At 38.4% G+C, this 27,809-nt stretch overlaps 1 protein-coding gene across 3 annotated transcripts in view; it reads left to right on the top strand.

Annotated features, from left to right (window-relative positions):
• Positions 1-27,809, top strand: part of THSD4 (thrombospondin type 1 domain containing 4) — a 975,100-nt gene that overhangs the window by 660,426 nt on the left and 286,865 nt on the right. Inside the window, exon 1 of one of the 3 annotated variants that reach the window (XM_077470294.1) lies at positions 9,327-9,620. The exons of the other annotated variants lie outside the window; for them this stretch is intronic. Within the exon in view, the coding sequence (XP_077326420.1) occupies positions 9,540-9,620 (81 nt within the window). The 5' untranslated portion in view covers positions 9,327-9,539. Of the gene's footprint in view, positions 1-9,326; positions 9,621-27,809 lie in introns of those variants that run through there. 3 annotated transcript variants of the gene reach the window in all.

The raw sequence follows: 27,809 nt of genomic DNA, 5'->3' as shown, positions 1-27,809 counted from the left end.
TTGTTCTCCTTCACTGATGTGTGCTGATAGGCTGCATTGATGGGCACTGATATGCTGCTCTGATGAAGCGGCATTGATATGCTGCACTGATGGGCACTGATGAGCACTGGTAGGTGGCAATGATAGGTGGCACTGATAGGCATCACTGATTGGCACTAATTGGCAGCACTGGTGGGCCTGCACTGATCATCAGGACACTGATGACCAGTGCTCTGATTATCAGTGTAAATGTCCCCTGTGTGGATATGCAGGTTATTGGCTCTCCTCATATGCTGTCACCGTGAGGAGAGGATTGCTGATAAATGGCAAATCCTGTTTACATTGTGATCAGCTGTGATTGGACACAGATATTCACATGGTAAAGAACCACTGTGATTGGCTATTTACACTGATCACAGATCACTGCCGATGCACGTCACAGGGGTGTGCAGGCATCGCAAACAATGGAGGACCTCAGATGACAGCCACCTGGCAAAGTACGACCATGCTGTATCCGTCATTCAGCTATAGCGCGGTTGTGAACAGGTTAAAGTCGCTGCAACTTTAAGTCGCACAGATATGAACAGTACTCATTTGGAAACAGGATGTGACTTTGGGGTCCGTGAGAAATTGCACAAGTATGAATAGGGCCTTACCACACAGATGCATTTGATTTGATTTTATTCACCTGAAGAGACAATCTGAGTTTCTAACAGCAGGGTCACAAAGTTGTGTTATCCTTTTTTAAACTAGGAGATGGGGGGAGGGTCCAGAGATAGTCAACATGGAACATATTCTAGGTGGTAGTATTGGGGGCATTAGTGGTAGGTTGAACAAAGCACATAAACCCAAGTTAAGTATAGTAGTAACTCCTAGTGGCAATCTTGGAACACCAAATAAGAGGATAATATATGACCGGTCTAAACTACGTGGCATGTACACCAATGCTAGGAGCCTGGCGCACAAGGTGGGTGAACTAGAAATACTGTTGTACGAGGAAGATTTGGATTTTGTGGGAATTTCAGAGACCTGGTTCAACAGGTCATGATTGGCTGGCAACTATTCAAGGGTATAACCTTTATCGCAAGGATAGGTAGTGTAAAAAAGGGGGAGGGATATGCCTATATATCAAGAATAATGTACAAGTGAATGTGAGAGATGACATCACTAAGGGAGCTAGGGAGGAGGTGGAATCCTTATGGGTAGCGCTCCAAAGGGATGAAGCTAAGGGGGAAATAATACTGGGAGTATGTTATAGGCCCCCTAACTTGAGGGAGGAAGGGGAGACAGATTTCCTATCACAATTTGTATTAGCAGAAAGGATGGGAAGTGTTATCGTAATAGGGTATTTTAATTATCCAGACATAGACTGGGCAGAGGGAACCACACATTCATCTAAGGCTCGCCAGTTCCTAAATGTCTTGCAGGACAATTTTATGGGTCAGATGGTAGATGCACCAACTATAAATAAAGCGTTACTGGATCTACTGATTAACAACAATACAGACCTGATCACGGATGTGGAAATATGGGGCAAATTAGTCAACAGTGATCCCAGGTCAATTGGCTTCAGTATAAATCACACAAATAGGAAACATAAGGGGAATACAAAGACACTGAATTTCAAAAGAGCCAACGTCCCTAAAGTAAAAACCTTGCTAAAAGGCATAAGTTGGGATAAAATCTTAGGAACAAAGAACACGGAGGAGAGATGGGTTTGCTTTAAGAGCATATTAAATAAGGGCATTAGCTAATGCATCCCATTGGGTAATACATTTAAAAGAGTTTAACATAATAGTATGTACACTCTTGTAGAGGATGAGAAGGGACTTTATACAAGATTTTAGTAATAAGAACGCTATCATTAGCAGTAATCAGCATGGATTCATGAAGAATCGTTCTTGCCAAACCAATCTATTAACCTTCTATGAGGAGGTGAGTTGCCATCTAGATAAAGAAAGGCCTGTAGACGTGGTGTATCTGGATTTTGCAAAAGCATTTGACACAGTTCCCCATAAACATTTACTCTACAAAATAAGATCCGTTGGCATGGCCCATAGGGTGACTACATGGATTGAAAACTGGCTACAAGGGCAAGTTCAGAGGGCGGTGATAAATGGGGAGTACTCAGAATGGTCAGGGGTGGATAGTGGGGTCCCCCAGGGTTCTGTGCTGGGCCAATCCTGTTTAATTTGTTCATAAATGACCTGGAGGATGGGGTAAACAGTTCAATCTCTTTATCTCTTTAATACTAAGCTAAGCAGGGCAATAACGTGATGTGGAAACCTTGCAAAAAGATCTGAACAAATTAATGGGGTGGGCAACTACATGGCAAATGAGGTTCAATGTAGAAAATGTAAAATAATGCATTTGGGTGTCAAAAATATGAACGCAATCTATACACTGGGGGGAGACCCTCTGGGGAATTCTAGGATGGAAAAGGACCTGGGGGTCCTAGTAGAGGATGCCAAGCTGCTGCTAACAAAGCAGACAGAATATTGGCATGCATTAAAAAGGGGATTCATTCCAAAGATAAAACAATAATTCTCCTGCTCTATAAGACTCTGGTCTGGCCGAACCTAGAGTATGCTGTCCAGTTCATCAGGAAGGATGTACTGGAAATGGAGCGTGTACAAAGAAGGGCAACAAAGCTAATAAAGGGTCTGGAGGATATTAGTTATGAGGAAAGGTTCACGAATACTGGACTTATTCTCTCTGGAGAAGAGATGCTTGAGAGGGGATATGATTTCAATATACAAACACCATACTGGTGACCCTACAATAGGGATAAAACTTTTTCACTGAAGGGAGTTTAACAAGACTTGTGGCCACTCATTAACGTTAGAAAAAAAGAGGTTTAACCTTGAACTACGTAGAGGGTTCTTTACTGTAAGAGCAGCAAGGATGTGGAATTCCCTGCCACAGGCAGTGGTCTCAGTGGCATCAATAGTTTCAAGAAACTATTAGATAAGCACCTGAACGACCCAACATACAAAGATATACAATGCAATACTGACATACTAGTATAATCACACACACAGGTTGGACTTGTGTCTTTTTTCGACCTCCCCTACTATGTAAGTGCCATGATATGATGCAGTACATACAGTTGCCAGACACTGGTGGGTAGTGGACTTTTTCCTAATAAATGTACAATCCATGAAGTAGAGCAAATAGAATTCAATAGGATTGTTGGTAGGCTGGAGGTAAAGTGAGTTGATATCACAACAATGATATAGAGTACAGAAGCAGATAGTAGATGGATATACAAATAATATACAGTTGTACAGAGGTAGATGGATATACAAATAATATACAGTTGTGTGAAAAAGTATTTGCCCCTTCCTGATTTTTTTTTTATATTTTTGCATATTTCTCACACTTAAATGATTCAGATCATCAAATTTTAATATTACACAAAGATAACTTGAGTAAATCCAATATGCAGTTTTAAAATTATTATTTCATTTATTAACCACTTCAGCCCCAGAAGGATTTGCCCCCTTCTTCACCAGGCCATTTTTTATGATACGGCACTGCTTTGCTTTAACTGACAATTGCGCGACCGTGTGACATTGTACCCAAACAAAATTATCTATTTTTTTCCCCACAAAGAGCTTTCTTTTGGTGTTTTTTGATCACCTCTGTGGTTTGTATTTTTTGTGCTATAAAAAAAAAAGCGCCAATTTTGCAAAGAACACCATATTTTGTAGTTTTTGCTATAATAAATACCACAAATTTAAAAAAAAATAAAACTATTTTTTTTCCTCAGTTTAGGCCGATATGTATTCTTCTACATATTTTTGGTAAAAAAAATTGCAATACGCATATATAGATTGATTTGTGCAAAAGTTATAGCTTCTACAAAATAGGGGATAGATTTATGTCATTTTTATTATTATTTTTTTTTTTTTTTTACTAATAATGGCAGCAATCTGTGTTTTTTTTATCAGGACTGTGACATTGCGGCAGAAATATCAGACACTCTTGACACTATTTTGGGACCACTGACATTTATACAGCCATCAGTGCTAAAAAAAAAAAAAAAAAAAGCCATTGATTACTGTATAAATGACACTGACAGGGAATGGGTTAACACTAGGGGGCAATCAAGGGATTAACTGTGTTCCCTAGGTGTGTTCTAACTGTAGGGGGGGTGGGACTGACTAGGGGAGGAGAGAGATTGGTGTTCATACTTAGTTTAAACACACAATCTGTCTCCTCTCCCCTGAGAGAACCAGAATTTGTGTGTTCTCGCTCTGTCACGAGTGATCGCGGGTGGCAGGCGGTCATTGTGCCTGCCATGCATGTGCATCCAGGGATATGCAGCAGCACATGCGCGCTTGCTGTGACGTCATAAAGGAACGATGTACAGCAACAGTGATTTGCCCAGCTGAGCCAACCTGCCGCAGTATAACTGTGGCGACTGGTCGGCTAGTGGTTAAGTGAAAAAAAGCTGTTCAAACCTGCCTGGCCCTATGTAAAAAAGTAACTGCCCCCTCCCATGCTGAATCATGAATGAACTGTGATTAACCACAATTTTTGGAAAGCTGAGTTAAATTTCACTTGCCGCACCCAGGCCTAATTACTGCCAGACCTGTTGAATCAAGAAATCACATAAATAGAAGCTGTCTGACAAAGTGAAACACTCTAACAGAAAACAAAAAGCCACACATCATGCCACAATCTAAAAAAAATCAAGAACAGATTAGAAACAATGTACATGTATTAGTCTAGGAAGGGTTTCAAAGCCATTTCTAAGGCATTGGAACTCCAGTGAACCACGGGGAGAGCCATTATCCACAAATGCAGATAACTTGGAACATTAGTGAACCTTCCCAGGTGTGGCCAGCCTACAAAAATGACTCCAAGAGCGTGACGATGACTCATCCAAGAGGACATAAAATAATCCAGAACAACACCTAAAGAACTGCAGGCCTCCCCTGCCTCAGGTAGGATCAGTGTTCATGATTGAACAGTGGGAAAGAGACTGGACAAAATGGCATCTATGGGAGAGTTCCAAGGCCGAAGCCACTGCTGACCAAAAAGAACACAAAGGCTCATCTCACATTTACCCCAAAAAATCTTGATCCCAAGACATTTAGGTAAATATTCTATGGACTGATGAGACAAAAAATTTACTTTTTGGAAGGTGTACGTCCCATTACATCTGACATAAAACTAATACAGCATTTCATAACCATATACCATAATGATGGAACCATTACATCTGACATAATACTAATACAGCATTTCATAACCATATACCATAATGATGGAACCATTACATCTGACATAATACTAATACAGCATTTCATAACCATATACCATAATGATGGAACCATGAATTCTGAGCTCTACCAGAAAATCCTAAAGGAGAATGTCCAGCAATCAGTTTGTGACCTCAAGCTCAAGTGCACTTGGATTATACAGCAGGTTAATGATCTGAAACACAACAGCAAGTCCACCTCCAAATGGTTCAAACAAAGCAAAATTTAGATTTTGTAGTGGCCTAATCAAAGTCTGGGCTTAAATCCAATTGAGATGCTGTATAATGACCTTACACAGGCCTTTCAGGCTGGAAAACCCTCCAATGTGGCTGCATTAAAACAATTCTGCAAAGAAGAGTGGGCCAAAATTGCTCCACAGCAATATGAAAAACTCATTGCCAGTTATCGCAAACACTTGATTGCAGTTGTTGCCACCAGGGGTGGCACAACCAGTTATTAGGTTTAGGGGGCAATTACTTTTTCGCATAAAGCCAGGCAGGTTTGGACAGCTTTTTTGCCTTAATAAATGAAACCATCAATTAAAAACTGCATTTTGCATTTAATTGGGTTATCTTTGTGTAATAATAAAATGTGTTTGATGACCTGACTCATTTAAGTATGAAAAAATATGCAAAAAAAATCAGAAAGGTGCAAAATGCTATACCAAGTAGTATATGTTTTTGTTTTGCTATAGAGTAATGGTTTAGTAGAATATGAAGCAGTCCAATTATTTATTACTTCCTGTAATGTGTTACCAACCATAGCTATGAATAGTAGAGGATCACAGTTCTAGATTGTATGGATGTATACTACTGTGCAAAGATTTTAGGCAGGTGTGAAAAAATACTGTAAATAAGAATGCTTTAAGAAATAGAAGTGTTAATAGTTTATTTTAATCCATTAACAAAATGGAAAGTAAATGAACAGATGAGAAATCCAAATCAAAGTAATGTTTGGTGTGACCACGGTTTCCCTTCAAAACAGCAATAATTCTTCTAGGTACACTTGCACAGACAGGTAGGTTTTTCCAACCATCTTGGACAACTAACTACAGATCTTCTGTGAATGTAGGCTGCCTCAAATCTTTCTGTCTCTTCATGTAATCCCAGACAGATTTAATGTTGAAATCAGGGCTCTGTGGGGGACAAACCATCACTTCCAGGACTCCTTGTTCTTATTTACACAGAAGATAGTTCTTAATGATATTGGCTGTATGTTTGGGGTCATTATCCTGCTGCAGAATAAAACTTGGGTCAGTTGGGTCTCCTTGATGATATAGCATGATGGATAAGTATCTGCCTGTATTTCTCAGCATTGCGGACACCATTGATCTGACCAACTCTCCAACTCCTTTTCCAGAAATGCCACCCCAAACTTCCAAGGAAACTCCCACAGGCGTCACTGCTGCCGGCAGACACTCATTATCGTACTGCTTTGCAGCCCTCAGAGAACAAAGTCGTTAGTCCAGAACACCTGCTTACACTTTTCTGTACCCCAGTTCCTATGTTTCCATGCATAGTTGAGTCATTTAGCCTTACTTCCACTTTGGAGGTATGCCTTTCAATTCTCGATTGCAGACCACTTCTGGCCAGACTTCTCCAGACAGTAGATGTGTGTACCTGGGCTCCACCAACTCTGTGCTGATGGCACTGCTGGACATCTTCTGATGTCTAACAGAAGTACGTGTGATTTGTCTTTCATCTGCTGCATTAAGCATACTTGGCCAACCACTGCTTCTATGGTCCTCAATGTTGCCTATTTTCTTTGTACGTCTTCAAAAGAGCTTGAACAGCACATTGTCCACAACCTCGCCTTAGTAGCAGAGTTTGACTGTTTCTCACCCAGTTTTAAGTCTCCTACACAGCTGTTTCTGTTTCAATCAGACTGTTTTAATCTATATGTAAAATTGAAGGACCTGCTGGATATAATTGGTTAATCATTCACCTGACTCCAGTGCTACAAAATCCCTGACTTTTTGCAAGTGTGCAAAGTGTTCAAGTGTAAGAATTGATGCTGGTTTGAAGCCAAAGGGTAGTGCACCAAATACTGATTTGATTCAGATTTTTCTTTTGTTCGCTCACTTTGCATTTTGCAAGTTGACAGAAATAAATAAAATATATATTTCTGAAAGCATTCTTACTTTACAATAAAAAAAAAAATGTGTTGGGCTGTGAATGTATTCAAACAAAAATGTATTCAAATAATCAAATCATGTAGTGCTCATACGCTGATGAGAATAAAGTGCTATAAGTGCAAAAAAAAGAATAAATCCATCCACATATATATAGTTGTGCTCATAAGTTTACATACCCTGGCAGAATTTGATTTCTTGGCCATTTTTCAGAGAATATGAACAATAACACAAATACTTTTCTTTCACCCATGAGTGAAAGAAAAGTTTTTGTATTATTAATTCATATTCTCCAAAAAATGGGCAAGAATTCATAAATTCTGCCAGGGTATGTAAACTTATGAGCACAACTGCGCATGTAAAGCTGTAAACGTGCATTCATAGATTATATTTTTCAATAAAGTACCAAGTAAGGTATGCAGATTGGATGTTTTCGGTTAAAGTGCCAATTATTCTGTGCAAAGCATAAAAACTTAAATAATGTTCATTCAAAATGCCAAATCTTAAAATGTGGCATAAAATCAATAAACGATATAGACAGAGGAATCCCAATTCCAAATACTGGTGGTGGCACAGGTGCTCCACACGTGGTTAATTACAGCCCAAATGTGCCCCAAGTGATCCATAGTCCGTGCTCCACCATATCTATTATTGAATGGATGCTTACCAGATGAGGACACCCCAAACAAGGTCTTGCCACGCATTAGTAGGTAACACCCCCACTGTGGGTATGCAGGTAACACTCCCTTCACAGGACCCATATGCTAGATGTGTCATCGAAAAGATCACCCGATAATGCGGTCGGTAAGTTGTCATCATTTATTAATCAGGCATGTGTATAAAAAGGAACGTAATCACTCATTGCGCAATTTCCCAGCATAACAAATTTGTTAAAAGAACAGTATTCTATTCACAAGTGAAATTAATTCATCAGGCATTCAGAAATTATCATCCTGGGCCCCGGCAGGCGTGCTGACATCACCACTATGTCCTTCAACCCAACAGCATTTCTTCACACCTGCCTAAAATATTTGCACAATTCGGTATGTAAACATTACCTGTCCTGTTCAGGAGAATAATCATGGTGGCATATTTAATAAAAGGATACAAATAGATTGTCCATGTTGCTGGCATTTGTCTTGCAGTCTTATGTTAGTTATAGTGGGTATTTGAGGTCAGTGGAATGGGGGCAGTGTCAAAGAATACAAATGAGGATGTTACACAAAAGTCCTCATTTAAAAACAATTAAATGTATGGAGGATGAGTTCCATAGCTGAGTGAGTGCCATCTCCATAATAATCAATGAAATTATTGATTTTCTATCTGCAAAGGATGAATGATAAAAACAGATTGAGGCTGCCATTATATTTACGATGAAAGCTACTGAGAACAGCATTTTCCTTTGAAGAGTGGGAAATCCAGATGTATGGAGAATTGCATTGATTTTGAAAACATGCTCACAGAAATCCAAACTGTGATTATGCCTAATAACTATAATGTAAAATTTGAATGGGGGGGGGGGGGGGTCCTGCTTTGTAAATCCTCTCAATAAAGTATTTTTTGTGCTATAGTTTTCCTCCAATTGATCATTTTATAAAATGTATGACTTGGTGGAGTAATTCAGTGACATTTTTACAACACTGCACATAATTTGCACTTAGTTATTAAACTTTTCTAAAAGTTTGAAACTTTCCTTCAATAAGCATTCACAATAATTTCAAACACGCTGTGGCCATCATGCACACTTTGTCTTCATATATTTCCCCTCTAATCCCATTTGTGATATAAAGAGACCAGCAAGTCATCTTCCTGGACCATTGAAAAAGTTTACCTTTTAACTGGACCAGATGCATAACTTGGCATGGACCACTCGTGTCCCTCCCCTTCTTTGCTGTATATGAACTACAGCCCCTAGCTCATTGCTGTCTCCTTCCCCCTCCCCTAGCTGGGAGAAGTTATTCCATGAGGGGATCAGCTTACCAGTTGTCTCCAGAGCTGTAGCTGAAGCAAAGCTTCTTGTAGTGAAATAACTAGAGACAGAGAGAGAGAGCAGTGGTTTGCAGAATTGCCGTGTTGAGATACTGAGACACAAGTGCATCTGCTAGCTGTTAATACTTGGCAGGAGGATTTTCTTCCTCTAGGATAGTTTTGACATTGTCATGATAATAATGTTTGTCAGCTACTTGATTTTAACTTTACTCTCCTTTGACAAAGCAGTGCTAGGACGACCTGGGGGACAGGTAAGTCACCATTTCTTTTACTTGCTGTCCTTAGAATTGACTTTATTGCCATAGGTTGATTTTAATTTGCAGTGCAGCTTCTTTCCTGAATAATAAAGTATATTATTTTATTTGTACTCATGTAAACTGCAGGAGATGTTTTAAAGTTTGGCAAACTTTTGCCATCATATTCATCATTCGTTTTAGACAAAGCAACATATAAAGACCTACTCAAAAATGCATTACTGGAAAGGTGATAAGTGTTCTGCAAGGCAAAGTTGGCTATTTATCCTTAGTTTTCAATACATTCTGAAAAGAATGTATAAATTTGTTTTAAGTTATTGCATGAATGTGAATGTTGTTGATTAGCAGTAAGCTTTGGTCTAGCAACTAATAATAGTTATTGATAATACATATATTATAAATACACAACATAAATCAATTTATTGCCAAGATAAACAACACAAACCAATTTATGAATTAGTTAACTGACTGGTTTATAATCAAAATAAACTATCTTAGGATGCAGGAACATGGAGGTATTCTTGGTTTGTGATGCCGGTACAGATAATAGTGGGTCAATCTGATTAAAAAATGGACGTATATAAATTCTGTAAAACAGTTATGTTTTAAGGGACAGTTTTGTTTTAAGGGTGCTGAAATGCCTGTTACTGCGTACTACTGTTATGTGCTCTAAGCATGTCACCTAATATGTTCCATAAATTGATAAAGCATTCTTCTTTCGTTCTTGAAAATGCACATGTATAAACAACTCCATCTCCAACTCATCTTAGTTACTTACACCATGTCCTGTATTTGCATGCTCTCAGTCATAAGTGATAAACCTGTAATGGCTCTAGCTCTATCCTATTGGTTCACAGTTCGTGTACAATATGTAGAAGACTACACTCCCACTGGAGAAACATATAATAAACTTTTCTCTCTTTTTTTTTAATTAAAATCCATCACAAGTCTTCCCTTTAGAATACTTAAATCTGATAATTATTTAATTTTGTACAAATAAACTATATTTATTTTAGTTGTTTTAATCAAAATATGTTAACGCATAAAGAAATGATAATATACAATCCGATTTTTATTTTATCAACCGTAACAAAGGATGTTGCCCATTTTTGACATAATGGCAAAACACAGTGGTTGCCATTGTGCTCTTTTTTTTTTCTTGCTTTTTTCTGGCTTATTTATGTTCTTGCACAACAGAACTCCCAGCATGCTGAAAGATTTCTGAAATGTATTATCCTCATTTTAAAGTTTGTTGCCTTCATAAGCAAGTGTAGCTCAGTTCATTAGCTGTGACTCACTGAGGCTGATTTTGTAAAGGATTTGAGAATTCACACAATAAATAGTTTACTTCAATTATACGATGATTATTAGTCATTCAGGAAGTTGCTTTTCACAGCACTGGATAGTTTAAGTGAATAGTCACACAATTTATTGTGTGAAAATCCCTAAGGCAGGCCATAGATTACGCAATTTTCTTTTCTGAAACCAGAGGTTGCACAGACAGTCAGTGTTGATGAGGGAATCTTCATGTAGACCTATTGTGTTCTCCCGGTGGGGGGGTGAGGGTAGCTGTCCCTGCTGGGAGAACACAATGATTATTGCTAGCAGCTGCAGCTCCTCACAATAATTGCATGCTAGAAATCCAACATGCTGGTTGTACCCAAGTTGACTGATGGATCAACTCGAGTATGATCAGCATGCCTATAGATGGATCAAATCTCAACTGGTCCCTGCTGAACTGGCTGAGTTTCGAACCATCTATGGCCGGCTTAACTCCTCTAGTAAAATAGCCCAACAAAATACAGTAAAGATCACTACAGATGTCTTTACTTTGGTCTTAGTGAAATAATGTAGTAACAATTATTGGGGTGGGGGGGGGGGGTGGGAGTGTCTATACCATTGTGTAATACGGGCATACTACAATGTGTTCATATGGGGGAGGGGGTTAGATTACAGATGCTGGGGTTATTGGGTGTAGGTGGACTTTGAGAAATTAGGGATATTGGTCTTGGGACTTTTGTGGGTAAATATGATATCATATTGAGGAATATGGCATGCTAATGTTAGATGCATGGGTCACACTGGACCTATCACAAACTGTGGAATTATTGAGATATGTAAGGTAGTTATGGATGTAAGAGAAGATGATTATGCCATTTTAGATCCCATGATGAGCACAAGTCCTGTATTTACATCATCAACGCCTAGGTGGTATCTGGTATGCCCTTGCTCAACGTAATACCAGTAATGCAATCGCTACATGCAGTAAGTGTATTGTCATCACTGTCCCTTTTAATTATTGGTTCTAACCTATCTCTAGTTATGGAAACAATCATAATGGCAATGGTGTTCCATGCATGGATTTGTGGTGTACCTGTGATGTGCTGTATGAATACCTGTATACTTTACATACATGCCCCCACAGCCCACTTATATTCCTGCTCTGTGAGAATCGATCTATGTGCACACATAGTGGCAAAAATGTATAAAATAAATATGTGCAATGTTTATGTTGTTCCAGGCTTTACTGTTCATTGTTATTCCTAACCCGAAAATAACCTTATAATCCCATATAAACCACACACAACATTTTTGTTAAAAGTCCTTCAGTTTATTTTTTCCTATTTTATTTTTTATTTTTTCCCTTAAATTACTAGCTGCTACAACCAATATACACTCACCGGCCACTTTATTAGGTACACCTTGCTAGTACAGGGTTGGAGCTCTTTTTGCTTTCAGAACGGCAGCAGATTTGTTGGCTGCACATCCATGATGTTAATCTCCTATTCCATCACATCCCAAAGGTGCTCTATGGGATTGAGATCTGGTGACTGTGGCGCCCATTGGAGTACAGTGACCTCATTGTGACCTCTGACATGAACAAGGCATTTTTGCCCACACAACAGCCGCTCACTGGATATTTTCTTTTCTTGGGATCATTCTCTGCAAACCTTAGAGATGGTTGTGTGTGAAAATCCCAGTAGATCAGCAGTTTTTGAAATACTCAGACCAACCTGTCTGGCATCAACAACCATGCCAAGTTCAAAGCCACCTGAATCCCCATTCTTCCCTATTCTGATGCTCGGTTTGAACCTCAGCAAGTTCTCTTTGCCACTTCTAGATGCCTAAATGCATTGAGTTGCTGTCGTGTGATTGGCTGATTAGCAATTTGTGTTACCTAGCAATTGAACAGGTATATACAGTACCTAATAAATTGGCTCGTGGGTGTGGGATATATATATATATGTGTGTGTGTGTGTGTGATATATATATATATATATATATATACACACACACACACACACATATATATATATATATATATATATATATATATATATATATATATATATATATATATAAAATGTGTGTGTGTGTGTGTATATATATATATATATATATATGTGTGTGTGTGTGTGTGTGTATATATATATATATATATATATGTGTGTGTGTGTGTGTATATATATATATATATATATATATATGTGTGTGTGTGTGTGTGTGTATGTGTATATATATATATATATATATATATATATATATATATATACATATTTTTTTTTTATATTTGTGCATCATTATACATACAAGAATCTGCTGTGCTTTACCAGTGGTTCTTGCACTTTTGTCAACAATGTTTGCCACAGACGACATCTGGGCCTCATCTGTTTCAGACATCATGAGGCAAAATACATTTTATGAAGAGGGTTAATTAAAATATAAGAGATCTCCTTCAGAAAATGAGCCACAAACAAATTATGTAATCCTTAAAATTATTTAAAAAGTCCTATGTCCATCAGCCAAGTCAGCAAGCCCACCACATACCATGCCTGCACCCCCCCCCTCGCTTTCATCATACAAAATGCTTGTACCCCCTCGACTCACCACTCTTACATATAGCCGGACTGGGAATAAAAACCAGTCCTGGAAATCATTTCATATCAGCCCCATAGCATTATTATACCAGCCCAACAGCATAACGGCACAGAGGTTGTGTGGACATGGTACAAGAGGTGTTCATAGGCTGGGTGGACATGGTTTAGGAGATGGTCATAGGCTGTGTGGATATGTTACAGGAGGTGGTCATAGGCTGTATGGACATGGTATAGGAGGTGGTCATAGGTTGTGCGGACATGGTATAGGAGGTGGTCATAGGCTGTGCAGACATGGTACAGGAGAGTAACAGAATGTGGTCAGAGGCTGTGGAGGGATCCGGTCTCACCCGGCCATGATGTGGATAGGCGCACGCCGACACTGTACCCACTCCTCTTTGCTCCTCTTTGCACACACTGCACAACCCACCTGGCCTGCGCCCCCCCCCCCTTCTTTCAGAACCAAACCAAAAAAAAACTCCCAGCTTAACCCACCTGCCAGTCTGCAACCAACCAAATTATCCTGTCTAGCAGTCTGTGTTTAATACAGGGGTTTAGCTAGCACACATTTTCAAATACATGCATAAGCTGCAGAGGCTCCAAGGCACCCTATTATCCTTAGTCCTAACTTTTCTTTCAGGACCCATTGCTCCCCTCCCTTCTTTTTCACCACTTATTCTGCCTGCATTCTCTTTTTACTTGCAGCCCAATTTCTCTCAGAACCCAGCATGCCTGTAGCCCCCTTCTCTCACCACCTGTAATGCCTGCAGCCCTACTTTTTCAGCACCCAACAAGCCTGCCTTACTCCATGCCCCCTCCCAACACTATAACCCCATGCCTGCACCACCACCCCCCCTTGACACCTCATGTTCCTCACCATTGTTTCTCCCACCTGCTCTGAACACTGTGCCTGCATTGACCCCCTCCCACACCCCCACCCCTCAGATGCTTCCAGCACCTCAATGTTGTTCATGCACTTTTTTGCTAGCAACTGTCATAATGATAATATTAGAAAAATGGTGGTGCCCCAGGTCTCAGACTTACAAAATCACTTTCTTATAGTGTTTTTTAAGTGTTTGTGCATGGCAGTTAATGTAATGAAATTTGAAATGTCCCACAGAAACCAAGGAAATGTCAGTATTTAACATTCATAGTTCAAAGTCAATAAAGACAAAAAATATTATTTGGTGGGTATAGACAATGTTGAGTAATGGCTAAGTGGTTAGTTCTTGCTTTACAGGGTATTGAGCCCAGTTGGCAGTTGGCAATTTTCTGAGTTTTAACCTTCAGCCCCAAAAAATGGTTCTTGTAGGTTCATCATCTTGGTCTTAATGTGTATCTGTGCATAACTATGACAGCAGCATTATACTGTTAGCTTTTAAACATTGTTTGCTTTTTACTTAGTAAGGTGCCATGGAACTACTACAAACGCTTGCAAAGGAAAATGTTATCTAAATTTGGTGTTTGATAGCAATACAAGTGGGGAGATCAACAGGAATGTATGCTAGAACTTACATTTCACATATTAGATCATTTTGCTACAGGCCAATCCAGGACCTTGATGAAATGTACTGCTTAGAGCTATATGGCATGTCCAGTGCTTCTGTTTAGACTCCAGGGCCAGGACAACACAGACCAGGGCCTGGACTACATTTTTTCTTAAGTGGACCTCAGTAGTAACCACACCAGTTGAGTTATTGTTTTTGACCGATCCTTGTTGTATATAAGTACAGTTGTGCTCACGAATTTACATACCCTGACAGAATTTATAATTTCTTGGCCATTTTTCAGAGAATATGAAAGATAATACAAAAACTTTTCTTTCACTCATGGTTAGTGCTTGGCTGAAGCCATTTATTATCAATCAACTGTGTTTACTCTTTTTAAATCATAATGGCAATAGAGACTTCCCAAATTACCCTGATCAAACCTTACATACCTCAGTTTTTAATACCACGTATTGCCCCCTTTAACATCAATGACAGCTTGACGTCTTTTGTGGTACTTCTCAGATGGTAAAGCTACCCATTCCTTTTGGCAATAAGCCTCCAGTCCTGTAAATTCTTGGGATGTCTTGCATGAACTACATGCTTGAGATCTCCCCTGAGTGGCTCAATGATATTGAGGTCAGGAAACTGAGATGGCCACTCCAGAACCTTCACTTTATTCTGCTGTAGCTAATGACAGGTCGACTTGGCCTTGTCTTTTGGATCATTGTCATACTGGAATGTCCAAGTACGTCCCGTGTGCAGCTTCCTGGCTGATGAATGCAAATGTTCCTCCAGTATTTTTTGATAACACACTGCATTCATCTTGCTAACAATTTTGACCAAATTTCCTGTGCCTTTGTAGCTCACACATCCCCAAAATATCAGCGCTCCACCTCCGTACCTTTCTTCATAGACCTTGTTGGCTCCTCTCCAAATGTAGCATTTATGGTTGTGGCCAAAAAGCAAAATTTTGGTTTCATCACTCCAAATGACTTCGGGCCTGAGGATTTGGGGCTTGTCTCTGTGCTCTTTGTTGTATTGTACGTGGGATACTTTGTGGCATTTGCATAGTAATAGCTTTCTTCTGACGACTCTACCATGCAGCCCCTCTTTCTTCAAGTGCCTCCTTATTGTGCATCTTGAACATCCACACCACATGTTTTCAGATAGTCCTGTATTTCACCTAAAGTTATTTGGGGGTTTTCTTTGCATCCTGAACAATTTTCCTCGCAGTTGTGGCTGAAATTTTAGTTGGTCTACCTGACCGTGGTTTGGTTTCAACAGAACCCCTCATTTTCCACTTCTTGATTAGAGTTTGAACACTGCTGATTACCATTCTGAATTCCTTGGGTATCTTTTTATATCCCTTTCCTGTTTTATACAGTTCAACTTCCTTTTCCCGCAGATCCTTTGACCATTCTTTTGCTTTCCCCATAACTCAGAATCCAGGACTTTTAGGGCTAATTACTCTCAGGAAGTGAGAAATGGAGACAGAACACTTCTGAATTTCTAACATGATCAACGGGTATTTTTTGCACCTATTAAACAGATATAACAAAACTTTAAGTGGTATTTCTGACATTTATACATTTTTGGCGTTTTTAATACACTTGAAGTATAGAACTGCTAAAACATATACTGATATCTCAGTGTGATGTTTTTGTCCTGGTTTTTTTTCCTGCTGCAACACTACATATTTTTTACATTAGTTTCTTCTCAATTTACCTATCTGAGAATGTTTTTGATTGTTTTTTTACCCCTTACCTACAAATAAAATCCATTTATGCTATTATGGGAAATTTAAAGCAGCCCGGTAATAGTATGTTACCATATGTTACAGTAACTCCAGGAAGAAAAGGCCATAAAAAGAGTTACAAGCTAATCTGGAAAGGAATTGTCACAGTAGATGTCTTGTAGGCATATATGTCTAGAGCCTGTAATGCTTAACATATGGCACACACACACTACTTCGCTTTAATAGTGATGTGGAAAGGCAAAACTGGCATAACTTTACTCCAGAAAACTTTACTGTTTAATGTTCACTTGGGTATTTAAAACAATATGTAGTTTTTATCAAATAAAATGTTGCATTGTTTCAAAAAGATTTCCATGCAATTTTCTATAGAGTGGCATATCACCTGCAAACATGCACAGAACACACCATCTAGTGTGCTGTGTATGTGGGACAGCAGGATTAGGCGTTGTTCCCCCTCAGTCTGAAGGGCTGCTGTAAATTTCTGTACAATCAAGGCTAGCTCCTAGTATAGTTGCCTTTATGTTCATTTTAGGACAGTGAAGGTGAATGTATTTCAGTTTCCACCGCCTTGGAATCTACATTATGCTGACTGTCCCAGAAATCTCCTACACTCATTACGTTTAGGTTGACAAGTTACTTAAAATGTACTGATATGCCTGTATACTGTACACTTCTCTGTGCCTTGTTTTAACAATAACAAATGACAGTCCCTCAAGAAGAATAAAAAGTATGTTCTAAAATTTATGCAAAGTTGTTTTGTTGCTTAAGGCTCTAGGAAACCAATTTATGGAAATCCAAAGTGCATAAAAACAATTAGATTGTTGTGACAATTGTGAAGAAAAAGCAATAAATAGGATAGGCTGCATATACATAAAGTGTACCTGTGGATTATGTTTCTCTTGCTTCCTTGTTTGCTACTTTCAGATACCAGAAGCAAACATAACAGCCACGCTTTAAGGTCCATTCGGAGTTTACACTGAGCTGAGTTTTCTGCTTGCCCCATGTGACAGTGTCAGGTCAAGCACCGGCAACGTCATTTGAAGTGGGGTACATACCCTCTATACCCAGCAGTACCAGAAGTGCGAATATGCATACATACTTAGCAATGTGTAAGTGCAATTAATACCTCCTAAAGAGGCACTTCTCCTGACAGTGCCATCATCTTTCTTTTACATTCAAAACCTGACCCATCTTCAGAGATCATCTAGATCAGGGATTTCCAAACTATGGCCTTCCAGCTGTTGTGGAACTACATATCACATGAGACATTATAAAACTCTGACACTCACAGATATAACTGGGCATGATGGTAATTGTATTTCCTGAACAACTGGAGGGCCATAGTTTGGAGATCCCTGACCTAGATTAAGGATGCGCTCCGGCGTGTTTGCACACTCCACATGCAGAGCCCACCAGGAAGTTGGCACTGCACTGCGCTACTCACAGGCAGTGAGAAATATGCACAGCTGCAGAGATCAGGAAATGTCTCACTGCCTGTGATTAGTGCAGCGCTCCACCGACTGGTAGGCTCTGCACGTGGAGTGTGCGAACACGGCAGAGCTCATCCCTAATCTAGAGTAACTAACTGGACAAATATGCTGGCCCATGATGGATGCAGAAATTCAAATACTGGTGCCTATGCAAAAACTTTAGTTCAGCTATGTCTTTGTTCAGTTTTACAGGTTACAGAACCAGTGCATTTTATTGGTATACTAATTAAACAGTAGCAAGGTAACAAGAAAGTACAGAGAGGAAAAGTAAAATGAGGAGAAAAAAGGTAGCAAAACAGTGTCTGAGCACTGGTAAATCATACCGTATATTTTGGTAAGATATACACCTGAATAGGGCTACAATGGGTCATTATTTGAGGGTCTAGCATGACAGGGGAGGCCAAGGTTACTGGGGTTTTAGGGGAGAGGAGAGAAATAGATGACAAGTACACTTTAGGTGCAACGGAGATAGTATAAATCACTTATTGCAGAGTCTATAAGAGTTCCTATGAGCCAGCCAGCCAGCAAGTCCAAGAGGAGCAGGTTCCTTCAGGCCATTTCTGTCAGCTCCCACCAGGGTCTCCATATTCATAATTGTGTTTGGAACCTGGTCCCATTCTACAATATGTGGAGAGGAGGCTGCTTTTCAATGACTGGAACGTTTGCAATAACCTTAAGGTTCTTGGTGTATGTATACTTTATCTTATACACATTATCCCCCCACACCCTACCCTTTTCAGATGTCCCTTTTCAATGTTGCTACCAAAATGTGAATTTTCTGTACCATGCTGTATCTTGTACTGAAAGAATACCATCACTGGGAACAATTGTATTTAGGGTACAGCAATAATGGATGTAAAACACTGTGTCCATTGTCATTGATGTATGGAAAATAATGCAGATTAACAATATCACATGTTTGCCCTGCTGGGCTCTATAGCAGTTGAAAGGCCTGTTATGGCTAAAGGTGTGCACTTGATATCACCCATCCTGTAGTACTGTAATATTTTTTTTAAAGTGCCATGAGGAAGTTACTAACACCAGTCCTGAAAAACTGTTTCCAAAATGTCAGCTTGTTTCCTGAACACGAGTACAGCACTCAAAAAATTGTCTGACATCCATAATATATGTCACATGCATAAAGGAAAGTGACTCCACCTCTAAACTCAGGCAGTTTCAGTCATTCTCTTTGTTATATCTTATTAATCAAGGCATGAGCAAGACATGTTGCAGTCTTTCCAGGTGTCTAAACGTATTAAATGACCATAAATAAGTTTAGGTGTAACATACTTTTCACTGATATCTGTCATTTTCCCCACTCATGGTGAACAAAATGTATTGTATAGGTAACACCACAGCTCACAGAATAGAAAGTTTTTTTTATTACTTACATTAGCATGGCTGATTTTCAGCTATGTATCCTCCAGGCCACCTTTATGCCACCTCTCAGAACCTAGAAGAAGTAGTAATTTTAAGTAAAACAACGGTATGCAAACAATTTAAATATCATGTATACATGCTTTTAAACAAGAACACGTTTAGGCTGATTAAACAATAACCCTGCTTCGCCTACAAAATGAGTATCCTTAGATTGTATGCTCTGATGCCTTTCTGCAATTTCAGACAAATAGTATTACACAAGGCCTGCCCTTCAATTTCATTTGCATGTGGTATAGTTATAAAGTAAGGCTATGACATTTTATTTTACTGTAAGATGTTGTTTAGCAGTTAAATTGCTTTGTAAACTTCCCATACTGTCTGCATGTTTTTTCCCAATTCCCATTCTGAAGGACCATGAACAGATTATATTTTTCAAATTTCGTAGCGTTGAAAAGGCATATGATTTTTATTTAATCTATTATCCATACAAAATATTTGGAAAATATGACCTGTTAGTGGTCTCCTTGGGACGTGTTGGCCGTATGATTTTTAGTCACAAATGGAGAGAATAATCAGATGCAATGGGGCACATAGCCTTGTATTACTCCAATTCTGGTTCAATCTGTACTGATCCTAACTAGCCAAATGCCCAGGAACATGCAGTATGTGAAGTTGCAAGACTTGCCTTTGAGAGAACATCAAGCTAAATCTACTCTTGCTCAGAGACATGTTTCAAAGTAGGCTCCTGGCTGTATAAATTATTCTCCTTTCAATATTTGTTGGCTATATTTTAAGAGCTTCCGGACCTGTAGTGCTTCATCTAAGTAAGTAAATGTACATATATTCTTTGAGATAATCTCATCATGCAGTTACACTCACCTGTACCAGAAGCGGCAAAGAGTTCTATTTTTGTATGCCTACCTTTTTAATGTGCACTGTGTCAGCAGATATTTAATCTTTTCAGATATATATTCCATATGGTCTGGTCCTTTCCCCTCAACACCTTGTTCCTCTGTTGTTCTCTAATACCTGATATCTCTCCAGAGACTTTTAGGTTTTGCAGAATTGATGTCTGCTTATACCCTCTGCTTAAAGTGAAAAAGTTTTAGATTGATATGTAAAATTATATTTAGATAATTGAAGAGCAAGGCGTGACTAGATTAAAGACATTTAAACATAATAATTGATCCCACCTTTATAAAAATAAACATTCTACTGCCTTTCCTCAAGTATGACCTCTCCTTTTATTTCTATTCCAAGAGTTTATTTTGTTTAGCCCAGACTCTTTTACTCACTAAGCCGCTGTGTTCAGCCTGGCGGATTCTTGCTGTTAATGTATTAAAGAAAACATTTAAAGGACTTTTGAGATTTCTAAATGCATGTTAATGCTTGAAAAAAAGGTGATTTTGATTTTGAAATGGAAATTCTGTTCAATAGCATTCATTGGAGGCAGTTAAGGTAAGAGTCTGTTGTGTTTCACTTGCCTTCATTCCCACATGCCATTGAACTTAAGATTTAAGGGGTCAACTCTTCCAAAAGAAATGTATTAGACATGGGTTGGTATCAGCAGATTGAATCACCCACTGGCTTACAACGTGTATTATATCTCCTGTAGAGCCTGATGGCAAGATCTATACAACTGAATTCCTGCCTCTAACCATCTGATGGATTATTACAGGGGGGTCTCACTCACAAATGCATTCTTCTATTTCTCGTGCACTATATAGGATGCAAAGACAACAGTAAAATTCCCTTGCATGGCTCTGTAATGGCCATAGCAGAATGGGTTGGGTGAGGCAGAGGCTGATAGGAATACATACTTCAAGCAACCTTGAGAAACATAAGTAGGTTGTGCATAATTCAATAATTATGCCCTCCTAAAAATAAGTATCAGTGTTTGGTTGCGTTAATCTTGAAAGTAACAATCCTGCTTAGTTAAAAATAATCTCTCAGATATATTGAGCAGATCTTTAGCTAACTTAATTGCAGCTGACAGTGTAACATTTTCTTTCCTATTATCTGAAATGTTTCAAAATGAGAGCCAAATGGTCCTGCATGAAAGAAAAAAGTCTTTAATCAAACAGTTTTGTATTTGATAATAAACATCATGACCTGTCACCCTTTAATGCTCTCAGGCTGCCAGGTAATGTTGCATGCTGATACTAATCTAATTACTTCTCAATACATTACTGTAAAGGAGAAGCAAATTGCATAAGATGATTATAGGCTAATCTCACAGCTTGCCGTTTTCCTCTCTGATGACTTATCTAGCAGACTTAGATGCAGGGATGGTTTCAAAACAAGCATCATACAGTTTTTTTTTTATTATTATGCAGACAACAGGTGATTGTATGCAGACTTTCACACAAATGCACAAAGATATACAATATATGGATTTATTTATACACCAGTTATGATGTATGTTTTGTTTGCATAAAAAAGGGGCAAATATGCCTTAAAGTGTATATCAAGTCAAACAGCTTCCTAGTTTTAGCCCTTGTACACACGGTTAGACATTCCGACAACCAAATCCGTCGGATTTTGTCCAACGGATTTTGTCCGAAACTGCATACACATGGTCGGACAAAGTTGTCGGAAAATCTGATCGCTCAGAACACGATGACGTTATTTCGTTATGACTGGACTACGTTCAGGCTAGTAGCCAATAGCTTTGGTGTAGGAATTTGATCTGAGCATGCGTGGCACTTTGTCCGATCGGAATTCTCTACACATGATCGGACAAGGTCCGATCGGATCATGTTGTCGGAAAGTTTTATAGCCAAGCTGGAAAACTTGGTCAGTCGGATATTCCGACGGAAACAGTCCGATGGAGCCCACACGCGGTCGGATTATCCGACAACACGGTCCGATCGGACATTTTCCATGGGAATGTCCGACCGTGTGTACAAGGGCTTAGATAGAATAGGGAAGGATTAGGACTCTGAGTTTCATTGCTATCTATGGCTCCATTAGAAAGATTTACCCTTACTTCCTGTCTTGTTGACAGCGTTTCAAAGAGAAAATAGGAGGACAAAATCTGCAACAAGGACAAACAAAAAATCAAAACCTGACGGGCTTTTTTTTCTTTCCCACTCCAAAACCTAACAAAAATATTTTTAGCTTGCTATACTCTTTAGCCCTTGGACATACTGTATCTAGTAAGTCCAAGCTTGTAGAAGTTTAAAACAAGCTCAGCAGGCACAGAGTTATTCTATAAAAGTGATCCAGGTGGCTATAGAGCTGTCCGAGCACTTTATATGACTTGTTAGGTGGCCCTTCTAGTATTCCTTTAAAGAGACTAGAACCTACAGCAAATGCTGTCAGGATGGTGAGCTGGAAGACATTTAGGAACATTTGTTTCCTGAATATCTTCTGCTGAGTGTGAACCTAGAAGTGCTCAGCTCTGAGCACTTTTGGTTCATTGTGACAAAAAACCCTGCCAAAAAGCCAGATAAGCCTTGGATTAACTACAGTCCTGTGCTTGATCTGCTGGATGAGATAGTAAGAGAGGCATTAGGGGTTTATTATGCGGGATATCATGTGAAATACCACATCAATATAATGGGTTTCATGTAATATGTTTTGTTTCTTTCATCATTGATGGGTTGCATTTTCATGTCAAAGCCAGGGTTGCCTTTACAACTTTTATGTATTTATAAAGTACTTTTTGATATAATAAAAATAATTTTAATTCAAAATTGATTAGTATTTAAGACTTACTTTTGGCTGCTAAAAAACCCTGTGAGGGAATTCCCATTCTGTATTAGGGAGCTATTAGACCTCTGATGTGTACCTGTTGCCTGCTCAGTGCTATCACATGGGAGGCTTGTTAGCCCATTGTAATGGCAATATATTTAAATTAAAAGAGTGTTAAAAAGGTGATATATAATGTGTGAATAAAAATAAAAATAGAAGCACCCTTGTCACCACACACATAAAAACACAAATGTGTGCACATGTGAGTGTACATTCTGGGTCTCTGAATTATGGTTAACTTGAACCTAATGAACGGTGAAGGCATTTAAATCCATCATCTATTTATAATTTTGAGTACCCTCATTTTTCACCATTTCGTACATGCTGCTTTGATGCTTGATATGTTTGGTATCTACTTACTCGATATTACCTCATCTTATAAAGTGTACAAAAAAAAAATAGGGATTAAATTGTGTCTGTGTACTACAATAAATTTTAATGTATTTTATCAAGAAAGTATAGACTTGGTAAAACCAGAAAACCCCCAGTATCCTACAATGACGGACTATATCAGCCACAAAAAGGAGACATATTTGATACAAAATGTACAGATTAAGTTAACATGGTCCATACAGTGGTGTGGTATGGACCATGTTTACTTAATGTATACATGTTTATTTTATTATTTGTATATTTTGTATGCTTAATTCCCCTGTTGGGGCATCACTAAAATTTTCTCTTCTAACATTTTAACTGTTTTCTAAATAAATACAATGTTTTTATCAAATATGTCTCCTCTGTGTGTGATACTGGTGGTTCTCCGGTTATCTCCAATAGTTTTGCATGTATCGCTTGGATGAGGCGAAAGTCTATTTTTTATTATTTATAGATTTTTATACAATTGCACAAGTATCATGTGACCTTAAAAAAAAGTTAAGATATCATCTTTTTTTATTCTACAGGGCCTCTGCATTAATACATTTTCTGGACTTTTTAATTAATTTTATGTGTGTAAAAAAAAAAAACGCATAAGGGGCAAAGTATGTATGTTCCTTAAAAAGACACTTACTTACATACTTAGTACCATAACTGGAGTGTGAATATATTGTATGTTTTGATAAGTTTGTGCAATGCCGCATACACACGACTGGACTTTCCGTCAGAATAAACTCTGACGGTCTTTCCAACAGCGTCCCAACCGAACAAACTTGCCTACACACGATCACACCAAAGTCAGTTTGTTTGGAACGCAATGACGTACGACGGGAACTAGAAGGAAGTTCAATAGCCAGTAGCCAATAGCTGCCCTTGCAATCAATGTATTTGGTCCGTCGGAATAGCATACAGACAAAAGTTTTTTCCGATTGGAATTGATTCCGTCGGAAAGACTTAAAACATGTTCTATTTCTAGGTCCGTCAGAATTTTTGAAAAAAAAAAGTCAGATGAAGCCCACACATGATCAGAATATCCGATGAAAGTCTGGTCGTGTGTACGCAACATGAGACGCTGCATGAAATTGTCTCTTGTCTGAATAATAGTTTTAAATAAGTTCTGCATTTATCATGGCTTGGTTCCACAGTTTTGAAAACTCTATAGTTTTTATTTATTTCTTTTTTTACTATATATATATATATATATATATATATATATATATATATATATATATATATATACTGTTATCACCTCAGACTGAATCTAGTTATGCCAACATGTTCATAAGGAACAAAATCTATTTTTTTTTATGGGACTTATTCACTGGGATACATTAACAATGTAAGTAGAAATTATGTCTTAGCAGTCAATGAAAAATCAGAATTGTAGGTGTAGTCTAGTTAAGTTGTAATTAGCTGATCTGAGATTGGTTTTTGTGTTCAGCAATCCAACAGAGGGTTAATCAGAAACGTTCAATTCATTACTTTTCTAAACCCAGTATCTGCTAAACAGAAAACAGCAGAAATGGTGTGCCTGCAGTAGCAATACTTAAAGGAAACTAAATGGACTGCTGTTTTTTTTTATTTTTTATGTGCGTTTCTTTTCCTAATGTACCATTTTGCTTAATTTATATATAGGGGCACTTTAAATAAATGCTGCATGGCTTGTTACTTTTGTATTATACATTGCAGACATTTTATTATCTTTTTTCATGCTTCATTTGTAATACTTTTAAATCAGGTCTGGACATCTCGACATGATCTCACATAAAAGATTATATAAAAAAAAAAGTGAAGTAAAATTTCTCCTGCCTTTATTGTATATTAGGCGGTATGAGCAAAACAGTCACTATGCAGTTACCTCATGTTTTCATGTAGTTTGCATCTTTTGTTTCATGAAATGCTGTTTAAGTCGTCCACTGGCTGCCTCAGAGGGAACGGTTTGATTACTGCAGGTGGTTCACTGGCTTCTGCTTTCATCATAAACTCTCACCACTTCAAAAACACCCCAGCATCACAAGTGACCCCATGACACTTGGCTGTATGCCTGCCATTTTATGGTTCATTTCTAAACGCTGTACTGTAGAAGGTTTATCAGAACCTATTTGATTTTAGATGTCTGTAACTGGTTTTACAGATTCATCTAGCTGGCATTTACAAATTAAAAAAACAAAAAAAACAAAAACAATAGTAACACTTACCATCTTCTGAATGTATGCACCAGAAACCTGTCTTTGCAAATGATTTCATCCGTTGCTTGATTTTAAGTTTTCCTAACACACAGTGTGCAGTTTCTGGGTGTTTTCTTTATAACACAGTTGTTCATAGTAAACTGTAAACTATTTATATTAACCGCTTCATCCCCGGAAGATTTTACCCCCTTACTGACCAGAGCACTTTTTGCGATTCGGCACTGAGTCGCTTTAACTGACAATTGCGCGGTTGTGCGACGTTGCACCCAAACAAAATTGACGTCCTTTTTTCCCACAAATAGAGCTTTCTTTTGGTGGTATTTGATCACTTCTGCGGTTTTTATTTTTTGCGCTATAAACAAAAAGAAAGCGACAATTTTGAAAAAAATGCATTATTTTTTGCTATAATAAATAATAAATAATATAATAAGAATATATAAAAGATTTTTTCTTCAGTTTAGGCCGATACGTATTCTTCTACATATTTTTGTTTAAAAAAAATCCGCAATAAGCCTATATTGATTGGTTTGCGCAAAAATTATTGTGTCTTCAAAATAAGGGATAATTTTATGGCTTTTTTTTTTTTTTTTATTAGTAATGGTGGCAATCTGTGATTTTATCGGGACTGCGACATTATGGCGGACACATTTTGACACTATTTTGGGACCATTGTCATTTATACAGTGATCAGTGCTATAAAAATGCATTGATTACTGTGTAAATAACACTGCCAGGGAAGGGGTTAACCACTAGGGGCGATGAAGGTGTTAAGTGTGTCCTAGGGAGTGATTCTAACTGTGGGGCGGGTGGGCTTCAAGTCACATGACAGTGATCACTGCTCGCGATGACAGGGATCGGTGATCTCTGTCATGACGGAATCCAGAAAGGGGAAGTGCCTTGTTTGTATAGGCACTTCCCCGTTCTGATGCTCCATGACAGGATCGCTGGGAGACCGGCGGACATTGAGTCCACCAGTCCTGTGGGCACAGTCACACTGTACGCAATGGGTGCACACCTGCTATCCCCAGCTCTTAAAGGGGACTACAGCAAACTTACCTATAAGTGGGAGCAGGTACCTGTCAAAACCAGGTACCTGCTCCCCCCCCCCAAAAGGTGCCAAATGTGGCAGCAGGGGAGGGGGGGAGGCAGGCAAGCAGAGCATCCCTTTTGGGAGCTTTAACATAAGCAGCAGTGCCTGGCTGCCAATGAATTTACAGAAGCTTGAAATTCTGAAAATGTCAGGATCTACTCACATGATGGACACACACATGAACAGTCACATTGTTGATGGTCCTTCTCCCTACTGCAAATATACTGTAAATGTTCTTTCTCTTCATAATGTTAGATCAAAATTGGCAGACATACTGGCACTTAATTATGGATCTGACATTTTTTACCACAATTTTGCAATATTGTCCTGCATTTGTTTTCTTCCAATCTGGGAAAAGTAGAAAGTTTTAAAGTCAAATGGAATAAAAATAAAATGTAAAAAAAGAACAGCCAAAAAATGCAGAAGAAAGCTAAAGTGCAAAATATATATATATATATATATATATATATCTATATCTTCCACCTTCAGGAAAGTTTCTTGACCAGCTCCCCCTTTTAATATCACACTTTCTAAAGGGGTATATGCTGGTGTACAGAATTAACATTATTTTGTTAATTTAGTCGGTACAGACTAGATAGACCTCAGATCTACAGATAGATTTTTCTTGGTGAATTTTCCTTAATAAAAATATCGTTTTTTTTTTATAAAAAAAAACAAAAAAACGGATGTAATTGATATATAAATAAATTCATATAAATTAACCTTTATTAAAAAAAAAAGACCACATTAACTGTTCCATCTGTACTACATTTATTTATAGAGAT

This window comes from Lithobates pipiens, unplaced genomic scaffold, assembly GCF_037356315.1.
Source record: "Lithobates pipiens isolate NorthernLeopardFrog02 unplaced genomic scaffold, aLitPip1_a1.2 Scaffold_8, whole genome shotgun sequence".
Classification (NCBI taxonomy): domain Eukaryota; kingdom Metazoa; phylum Chordata; class Amphibia; order Anura; family Ranidae; genus Lithobates; species Lithobates pipiens.
This window is presented reverse-complemented; position numbering and strand designations above follow the sequence as displayed.